Source organism: Austrofundulus limnaeus, unplaced genomic scaffold (assembly GCF_001266775.1).
Source record: "Austrofundulus limnaeus strain Quisiro unplaced genomic scaffold, Austrofundulus_limnaeus-1.0 Scaffold2253, whole genome shotgun sequence".
NCBI classification, from domain to species: domain Eukaryota; kingdom Metazoa; phylum Chordata; class Actinopteri; order Cyprinodontiformes; family Rivulidae; genus Austrofundulus; species Austrofundulus limnaeus.
In genome coordinates this window covers 14039-24892 of record NW_013954655.1, presented here as the reverse complement: position 1 = coordinate 24892, position 10854 = coordinate 14039, and the positions used below count along the sequence as shown (strand labels likewise).

At 38.0% G+C, this 10854-nt stretch overlaps 1 protein-coding gene across 1 annotated transcript; it reads left to right on the top strand.

The window, feature by feature from the left end:
- Positions 1-1495: 1495 nt before the first annotated feature.
- Positions 1496-8480, top strand: LOC106537337 (galactose-3-O-sulfotransferase 3; the record flags this gene model as incomplete). Its single annotated transcript, XM_014034720.1, is given in 1 exon segment — positions 1496-8480. A coding segment is annotated over 1 exon segment (1300 nt), but the record flags the coding sequence as incomplete, so codon positions are not given.
- Positions 8481-10854: the final 2374 nt, after the last annotated feature.

Below are 10854 nucleotides of genomic sequence, written 5' to 3'. Positions count from 1 at the left end.
CCCCCACCCAAACCACTACAATTTTGGGATGCACTTAATACCATGACATTTATTAGGAATAAAGACTTCTGAGTTCTGGTGCATTTGTGCATGCGGGGGTCATTATGTTACCGCTGTGCAGTATCTAGTTGAACTCTCGCTATTGTTGACATCACAACTTTCTTGCACCATGACCAATTCTCAGATATCATCTAGAGTTTAATCAGTTTACATTACTACCTTGTAAAATTACTTAAACTGTCTATTAGCTTTCACGAATTATTTAACACAAATCTGTCGGAATAAAGAAAAATTCACTATGCATTTATTACCATCGCAAACTTTTGAGATTTTGCAGTGGCAACAAGAGCAGAGACTGCAAAGAAGGACAGACCTGTTGAAGCTCAAAGCTATAAAACCAGCTTACATTTGGCCGTCTCTTACACTGTAGCAAAGGCGGTGGTTCACACTTGTTAGGGAGTTTTCAAAATGTTTGCAAAGGTTCCCAAATTCCTAGCAGTGCTGGGCGGTATGACAAAAATTTTATAGCACATTTTTTTACTAGTTATACCTGTATCACAGTATTTAACGGTTTTGTTCGTTACTTGCATACCTGGGTGTGTTAACCACATTTTCTACTGATAGAGAGGAAAATCACTGCAATAAAGTGACTGCTACAATGCCATGTCCACACAAATATTACAGGCTTTCGAGAACCCACCACTTGCTTATTTTTTTGTAGGGAGAACCTCTGGCAAATGTGTCTGCAAGGGATGATTGACTCAAGTGTCCTCATTTAAAGCCAAAGTACATCCACACATCAGAAACCACCCCTTTAGCACAATTTTTTTTTATTTACATGCTTTCTGTATACATCTCTGCTACATTCAACACCTCCAACAATGATACTAGCTTGCCTTGTGCTTCTGTCTATTTCCTGCATATCAAGGAAAAAGGTCCCCCCATGAAACACTAGCTGCGTTTCCATTGACCATGAAAATGCGCGAATTAGAATTTCGAAAATAAATTTGCTCAATGAAAACACGTCAATTTCGAAAAAAATTACGTTTTTCAACAAAATGTTTTTGAGCTAGGTTGAGGTGGAATTTCGACCGTTTAGAAATTGGTGTTTTTCGCAAAACTGCAATGGTTAGGTGTTCAATACTTATTTTACCCGCTGTATATATAAAACAATGCACAGTACAGTATACTCTACAGTATATTGAGCTATAATAAAACTAAGGGTCAAAGATAACAAAACGTAAGTACTTCATAACCTTCATCTAAGCTTTTATAAAGTTAATATTACAGGGTGTAATATCTAACGATAAACAGTAGCATTAATCACAAATTGACTCACATTGAAAAATTCAAGACTAACAATAGTTCTAATGTTCTAAAATGTAAGTAATAAATTGACTGCGTTAGACATATTTTTTTGTTTTGTTGACTTTTTAAACTGTGTCTGTTAGCAGGATGAATGGCTTCTGACTAATATATTTGTCTCTGTTCTAAGGACCATTGACCACTTCAGATGCGCTACACTTCGCTCTCCGATTGCCCCAGGTCTGAAGCCTAAGCACACCAATATTGTCTTCCTCAAGACCCACAAAACAGCCAGCAGCACCCTGCAGAACATACTGTTTCGATTTGCAGAGCGCAACAACTTGACGATGGCGTTGCCTAAACCGAATTGTGGTCACCAGTTTTGTTACCCACAAGTCTTCTCCTCCCACTTTGTTCATCCACATACGCTACCACCCAACATGATCACCAGCCACATGCGCTTCAATAAGACTGCACTGCAGCGCCTGATGCCAAATGATACAATATACATCACAATCCTGAGAGAGCCAGCTTCCATGTTTGAATCTTTGTTCACGTACTACAGCCGTCACAGTGGGAGCTTCCGAAGGGTCCCTAATGGCTCTCTAGAGACCTTCTTAGCCGACCCCTTACAGTACTACCGTCCAGAAGAGGCAGATTCTATGTATGCACGTAATACCTTGACCTTCGACTTGGGGGGCAACAAAGATCGACCAGCATCAGATGTTGCTTATGCTCAAGCTTTTGTGGCAGATGTAGAAAAAACGTTCTCCTTGGTGATGATTTCTGAGTATTTTGATGAATCTCTAGTTCTCCTTCGTCATCTTCTTTCTTGGAATTTGGATGACATTGTGTATGTCAAGCTCAACATGCGAGTTGAAAGTTCCAAAAAGAGTCTGTCACCAAGTCTCCCTGCAAAGATTCGTTCCTGGAATTCATTAGACGCATACCTTTACGACTACTTTAATGCATCATTATGGGTCAAACTGTCAGCTCTGGGTCTAGACTGTGTGGCGAAGGAGGTGGATCTTATTAGACAGGCCCAAGAGAGGCTAACTAAAAGCTGTTTTGGTGGGCAGATGCCAGTTCCACGCTCAGCTTCTGAGATAAGGAACAAGGATCTTCGACCTTGGCAGCCTAGTGAGAAAGTTGGCATAATTGGTTACGATCTGCCAGTAAATATCAGCCATGAGGCTAAGGAGCTCTGCCTCAAGTCTATCATGCCAGAAATCACCTACACACAAAAGCTTCTTCATTCCCAGTTACTGCGACACCATCAGATTTTACTGAGTCGGACTTCACAGAAGTCAAATATACCCCAACAACCTATGCGCACAACCCTGTCTCGTCATTCTCAGGTTCATCGCAGCCAACCACCACCCTCTAATGCTCAAAGTCCTGGTTCAACAACAAAGTCTAAATTTACCCCAAATCAAGGTGAAGGAATATCAAAGTCAGGGCCTAAACAGTCAAACACCAATGCCTTGTAGATTTTAATATAAAAGGAGTGCCCAAAAAGACTGCATGGCTCCACTTATCCTGACCATAARACAGTGATGGTACCTGTGGAGATCATGTGTGAGAAAATTTTTTTGTTTGTTTTTTGTATCCTTCAGATTAACTTTGTTACAACAAAAGAATGAAGAAAAGGAACCACATCTTAACTTGTGCTATAATCTCCTCCCTCTATGGTCTGTAAAACTTCAAATATACAAAAAGAAAAGAAAAGAAAAAAACACTGGGACTGAACTGGAACTAGGTCTTTTTCTGTCTTTTGACAGCAGTGTAAGAGAGTGGGTTTTAAGTGAGAGTGGTTTCTTGAAGGAAATCTGTTGTGCATTTTGGAACCAGTGACATTGGGTCTACAGTAATGCACAATGTGATCTTTGTGTGCATCAGAGGGGTATTGTATAATATTACTTACTATTATTTACTGTTTTTTAACCTCCCCTTAACAGTCTTGGTAACGTATGCCACTTAAAGTCCTTGATAGACGTAATGGCACAAGGGGATCGGCTTTCAGGCCTTCAGAACTGAATTCTACTCCAACCATTAAACCCAACAGTACAAAAACAACTCTTCTTCCTTTACAAAGTCTAAAACCTAAAGCAACAGAGAGCAAGAGTAGACAAAAAGGCAGGGAAAAAAGACCTTATCTCTAAAAATACTGCTGGATGCTCAGTTTGGCCACCTTTTGTGGTCGTGACTCACAAAGAGACTGAGCCCACATTCAGTCTAAAAGACAGTACTTCCTTAGTCTTTGACCTCCCTTGGTTCTCTGAGCATCCTTTTCACTGTTTCACAGTCTAATCCTTTTTGTTACTTTCTACTGAGACATCTTTATCTGCACAGAAACACCACAATCTGTTATTAGTGCTCCCTGTTTGCCTCAGTCAATTAGCTTGGATCACATCATGCACTTGATGTTCTTTTTTAGAAAGGGTATTATTGCAATAAGATTTTAATTCATGTTATAAGAAAATCATGGATTGATTAAAGAACCAGCAATCCTTCAGCACATGCAGTTCAAACAAAACATTGAACTACACAGGAGAAACACTTAAAGCCTGTTGGTTGTTTTGTTTCAATATTTATGTTTTTAGATCGTGGCCCTTACATTTGCTGTAAAATTGCATTAAGGACACATTTGACAAATTAAAATCTGCTCAATCTAAAACACAAGGCATTGAAGGATAAAACAGGAAGTAATAACCTTTAAGGCTGGTAGTCCTGTGGACCTGCTGAGATCTTAATATGCCCAAACTAATCTTGGCTTGGTGCTTTCATCTTTATATTTATTGTAAGAAGGATTAGTATTATATAACTTTAAGGTATAAGTTTGGAGTATTTAGGAAAATGTGAAAGTGCATCTGTGAGCCATTGGATAGTTTTCTGTATTTCATGTTTTTAATATTTTTTTAACCAGTTATATTATTGTTGTCTTTAGGATTGTGATTCCGATTGTGTGTTTTATGTATGTATATATGTGTCATAATGGCAAACATGACTGAGGACTATACTGTAGCCAGTACAACTACAGAGCAGGCTTAGATTACTTTGAGAGATGTTTACAGTCTGTTGAAGGATTTTATGATGCAATGTTTTTTATAAAAACAATGACCAAGTGAAAACACACTAATGTTGAGAACAAAATATATAGGATAAAAAAATGAGCTTAAACAATTAGGTACCTGGGGAAAAACAGTGCCTTGTCACACGTTATGTTTTCTAAAAACTGTCAAGGAATGTTTAAGTTAAGGGCCAAGTTTGATCCTCCAAATGCAGGTTGGAATCATGCTCCAAAATGTGATTGGTTTTAAAAGGAACTCTGACAGTATAACCCCCCACACCTATAGGCATGGGCCAGTATGAAGTCCTGAAAGTAAAATCACTAAAAGCAAAAATACGATTGTTTTGCACATGCAAAAAACAACCAAACAAATGTATTATATGTACAAATAATCTGGGAGGAGCCAAAGGAGCTTTATTTTTTCCCACAGATTATCTGTCTCATATCTATCTGTCAGAGCATAGTGACGGCTTTTAAGATGTTATGAGTGTTAAAATGAGCTGTTCTGGTTAGTTGTCATGTTCGGGTTGGTTAGTCGTTCAGGTTAATGTTATTCACTGTAAGTTGACATCATAAGACGTACTTCCTGGGTGTGTAAGGGGGACAACTTTTCTGTTGATAGGGCGTGTGGAGATAGTGTGTTGTCATCAAAACTCAATTCCATCGAGCTTGATTACTGCCTACTAGCAAAGTCTCTACAATATGTAAAAATTAATGAAACTATAACTCCCAGTTTCCTAAGTTCATTAATATAACAAGAAATTCTTTCTTATATTTGAGTTGGAAATGTCCTCAAAATAAATATAGAAAATCTGGTCACCTCAATATAGAATATGACTTGTCTATCCTTCTCCTCATTGTGTGCCTGCCTGATAAACTGATCTTAGCTAATGAATTAGCTGGATTATTAGGCATGGTAGCAACCTGCAGCCTGCTCTTGCTTTACTTCTAGACATGGTAATTTTTGTAGCTTGTTTCCTGGTTATTTCAAAATAATACATTAAAAAATAATAAAATGAAAGAGCGTTGCATTTCTCCTAGCTAAGCCATGGAAGAAATATCACAAAGGTTATAATTTTGTCTTTTTTAAGCGGGAGAAAAGTTGGACGGGGTTTTCCCTCCTTTAGACTGTCAGCCAGCAGCAGTAGGTGGAGTAAGGGGGTTCTCCTCTACAGTGCATAGGTCTACAACTGGAAGAAAAATGTGTTTTAAAAACAGGAATAATTAAATACCCTTAGGTGATCTCCAAATTTTGACCATGTAACATTGTAAAACAAGTGTACTTCTATCTGGCCCAAGCCTAGTTTCCATTTCCATTTTAGTGTGATACCAAAAAAAGTGTGGAAATTTTTCAAAGCCACAGTAGGTATTATTTGTTATTTGTTTTATTTGTGTTTGAAACATTATTTAAAATTTCGTAATGATCTTATACATGCTCTACAAACCATTTCAGGCAGTGCAGACTGAATTAAACATACAACTGTATCAAATATTTATGTTTCACATAATGCACAGAGACCACTTCTGACAACTGCAGGTCTCCTGAGCTTAACCACACAACCATTTTGTGGTTACAGTGTATTATACTGCAGAATATCAGTATATTTATCAAAGGATTAGATGAAGAAGTGATGGGCACAGCTAACCAAAAAGTTAGCTTCACTAACCACTAATCTGCTAAACAAGAACCTTAGCTCTGCTAGCTCTAAATCGCTAAACAGAGAAGTAATTAACAGAAGCTAAAGATAACTGCTAAGATGACTGCCACTCAGTCTGTCAAACACTTTCATCTCCTTCCTGTTGAAGACTGATGGGACTGACACAAACCTGCTGTTAGTTTGATTCTGTTGGTTTGATTTTTTTGAGGAAGGCAGGATCATTTGTGGCAATTTGGCCTCATCCCTTACAGCCATTGTTGTAGACTGGTCTGCATGCAGTTCATCCATAGGTTCTTCTAGCAACAGTAACATGAGCACGCCATAAGTGAAAAAAAAAACATATTTTTAACTTCCCGCCCTTGTGTCGAGTTAACCAATCATGTCTTGTAAGGTGACGTAGTCAGCAATAGCGTCCTTCAGCTTCCTCTGTGTTGACCAGTCACAGCTTATCACAAAATCTGGCGCAATTTATTTATTCTTTTCTATTTGGTAAGCTGCATTGAACTGAACGTTTACCAAAACAGTCAGGTAATCTATCATAGTTATAATTTAGCGGGAAAAATTAGTTAGCAGAAGCTAAGTGTGCTAAATGTTTTCTAAGTTAGCAAAAACACTAAATCGCGAAATTAAAATTTAGCTCCGCTGTTAGCGTCTTAGTCAAACTGTGCCCACCACCGAGGTGTTGTGACTGATGCAAAGAAAACTCACATGAAAGACAAAGATTGTGAACTCAGACTAAACTTTTGTGAAAATACAAGGAAACCTCAGCTTTGAAAGCACGACAGCGATTTATTTTATTTATTTGAATACATTGTGTTTTATTTCTCTGAGGTACATTACACTGTTAAACCAGGTTGAGGCTTGGTTTTTTTTTTTTTTTTACTTTAAATTAATGTCAGGAAAAGATCAAAAGCCACTAAATTCTCTATTCAGTTTCTAATTCTGTGACACTCAGGAACTTATTGGTAAATACTGCATTTTGTGGGGGCGGGGGGGGGGACTACTTACAGCTGTGGAATACTACACATCTGGTACGTTTTGATATAGTCAGTGGCTCTTTGTGCACAGATGATGCATAAAAAGGTGAATTCATCATTTTATTAGCATTTGTGGGATTTGTTAATAAGAAAAACGCAGTCATTACCAGCCATTTTTTTCCTTCTAAATTATAATTATCTCTGCTGTATTTTAAATCATTTAAAAATCAGCTGCTGTGTAAAAACATGTTTTGCATTCATGTGAAACTCTTGAATTTTTTTCCTCAACCACCTGTAAATCTCTTGTAAATGAACACTAAAACAAAATGCTGTGAAACTGCAACACTGAATTTATGGTATGTATGTGTGTAACACTATATAAGCATTGTTTTTAAAGATCCAAATATTTCAATAGGACACTAATGAGTCATTATGAAATGAGTGAATATTGTTTTTAGTTATTTTATTCCTGGCATGGCATATTTGCACAAAACTATTAAACTTTAATGTAAGTCTTTTTAGTCAAACATTCTTTATTTGTTAAAGAAAACTATGAAAATTGTGACGTCAGGTATGTAACTTACTGACTTTGGAACAATATACATTTTGCAATAAAATAAAAGAAACGTTGGAAATGAGTTTAAAAATTTTTGTCAGTTTTACAGATTTGAGTTCATAATGTGTCATAAATGTAATTTTGAACATTTTGGGCTTTTTTTTTTTTCACAAAAAGTTGAAGATCAGGTACTGCCAGAATGTGTGATTTGATTTTCTGCCGAGAAATCTGCTTTTGGATGCTGGCAAAATGGTGTTTTGGTTCATCTTTTGGCTGTCATTTAAATCAAGGTAAATGAAGAAAACACAATTTAAGCAGGTGACTGACTGGGATCCATTTGAAAGAATGTGTGTTAATTTATAATCCATTTCTCACAGGCTGTGAGAGGCTGTAAGTGCTCTTCTGACTGTAAACAAAGCATTTGATGCTCTGCTTCTTTGTGTGAGTGTTTTAGTGATTGTCATGTAATATTTAAAAGGAACTATTATTTTAAAATGACAGAGGGCCTTTGAAAAATGCTATAATATCCTATAATGTTTTTTGTTTTTATGACTTTGTTTTAAAAGGTATTCTCCAGTAACATCTGGACATTTTTGTGTTAAAATGTAAACTGAAGATGAAAAATGAAGTTAAAAAAACTGTAGACAAAAGCTCATTTTCTGTGACGTCTTCCATCGTCTTTTCCCTCATCATCCTTCATTTTATATTTATATATCTTCAGGATTAATCTGTAAACTGATCGGGAAATAAGAGTTTGGATTTAATTTAATATTTTTTGTTCCTGTAGAATCCTTTTATTTTGTGATCGATTGAAAACATTTGGGATGAATGATGGGGCTCTGAACAAAAGAAGACAATCAGAGTTATGAGCTTTGTAACTATGGATGTGACGAATAAAGTTTGAATGATTTCAATTTGTTACTGTGTGACCGTTTCTGACTCTAAGGGATGTTCTTCAGTGATTGAATCAGAAAAGCCCAGGTTGGAATCTTGCAGAAAGACATAGATTATCTGAAAATTATATTGCATGTGAGTTATGTAGAATCACATGTAAAACCTGGGATAATATATTTGAAACATATTGCTCAGTGGTTGGCACTGATGCCTCGCAGCAAGAAGGTCCTGGGTTTGATCCCAGGTTCAGAACTGGGGTCTTTCTGTTTGGAGTTTGAAWGGTCCCGTGCTTGCGTGGATCTTCTCCGGGCACTCCGATTTCCCCCACAGACCAAAAACATGTACAATAGGTTGCCTTCAGGCCCAGGCTGCCCTTGCAAAAATAGGATTTGCCAAGTTTAATGATGAATAAAAAAAATGTGAAACTAGAGATATTAAATGTGTAAATTAAGGGATGATTGGTACCAAGGGGCCCAAAGAGTGCCAAGAAAAGATTCCCCACACCATGACACCACCACCACCAGCCTGAACCGTTGATACAAGGCAGGATGGATCCATGCTTTCATGTTGTTGACGCCAAATTCTGACCCTACCATCCGAATGTCGCAGCAGAAATCGAGACTCATCAGACCAGGCAACGTTTTTCCAATCTTCTCTTGTCCAATTTCGATGAGCTTGTGCAAATTGTAGCCTCAGTTTCCTGTTCTTAGCTGAAAGGAGTGGCACCCGGTGTGGTCTTCTGCTGCTGAAGCCCATCTGCCTCAAAGTTCGACGTRCTGTGYGTTCAGAGATGCTCTTCTGCCTACCTTGGTTGTAACGGGTGGTTATTTGAGTCACTGTTGCCTTTCTATCAGCTCGAACCAGTCTGCCCATTCTCCTCTGACCTCTGGCATCAACAAGGCATTTCCGCCCACAGGACTGCCGCTCACTGGATGTTTTTTTTTTTTCGGACCATTCTCTGTAAACCCTAGAGATGGTTGTGCGTGAAAATCCCAGTAGATCAGCAGTTTCTGAAATACTCAGACCAGCCCTTCTGGCACCAACAACCATGCCACGTTCAAAGGCACTCAAATCACCTTTCTTCCCCATACTGATGCTCGGTTTGAACTGCAGGAGATTGTCTTGACCATGTCTACATGTCTAAATGCACTGAGTTGCCSCCATGTGATTGGCTGATTAGAAATTAAGTGTTAACGAGCAGTTGGACAGGTGTACCTAATAAAGTGGCCGGTGAGTGTATAAAGTACATGAGCAATGCACCCACATTATAGTATTTCACCTGAAAACTATGGGATTACTTATGAGTTATGTGGAATTACATGTGAAACCTAGGATAATATATTTGAAATGGTTAATGTGAAAATGAGGAAATTACACTTGTAAATTATGAGTTAGCCTACATTTAAAAACGGGTGTGAAAGCTACCAAGATTCAGGGGAATGTGAAAGGATCAGGCAGCCGTGTGGAACAGAGAGACTGTTTATTTACACCATCTACACTGGGGTGCTCTGTATCAGTAGAGATGAAGAGGAAGATGATCAGAATGTGCTGATGAAAATTCCTCTGAGTTTTGAGTCAGTCTTTCAGTTTACGGGTTTCCAGCGGGAGTGGACGGACCAGGTGATGGGCGAGGCAACAGGTAATCGGTCAGCTTGATAAGTAAGACTCGAGGGAGGGGAGGTGACTTGAGGAGACGTCAGGGGTTCTCAAACGTTTTGGGGCTGGGGACTCCTTACAAAGGTAAAAAAAATTCCAGGGACCCCCTTATAAACCCCATGCTGTTTTAAAAATAGTTTATTGTCATTTTACCTCCTAAATGCTATGGGAATATTATCTTTCGTTTGGTTTAGTATGTTTGCTCTACTAGTAAATTGTTCTCCGTATGAATTTTCTTAAAATAACAAATGAACAATTTTGTGAAAATTTTTGAGGACCCCCAAGATATGCCTCGCAGAGTTTGAGAACCTCTGAGATAAAAAACACAAAAGAATATGAAAAAGTACAGTATTACTTGTTTAGAAAACACTTTGAACTACACAAGGGATACATTGTTCCAGTAAAGATCTGAACATCAGAGGAGACTTAAAGTCTCAGGAGTCATCATGTGGAATGAGGAGCAGCTGAGACCAGTCTGTTACCAACCAATCAGGGTGTTGCAGGTGTCCAGACGACAGATACCACAAAACCTGATGGAGTAAGTAAAACCATGGCTGTTAAAAGTGAAACATAGGATTACATCGGAACACTGGGATTACATGTGGAATTTGAGAGCTTATTGTCTGTGTGAAACAAGTGGGTGTACATGGTAAACATGTGGGATTATACAACGGGTAAAATAAGTATTGAACACGTCACCATTTTTCTCAGTAAATATATTACTAGAGGTGCTAATGA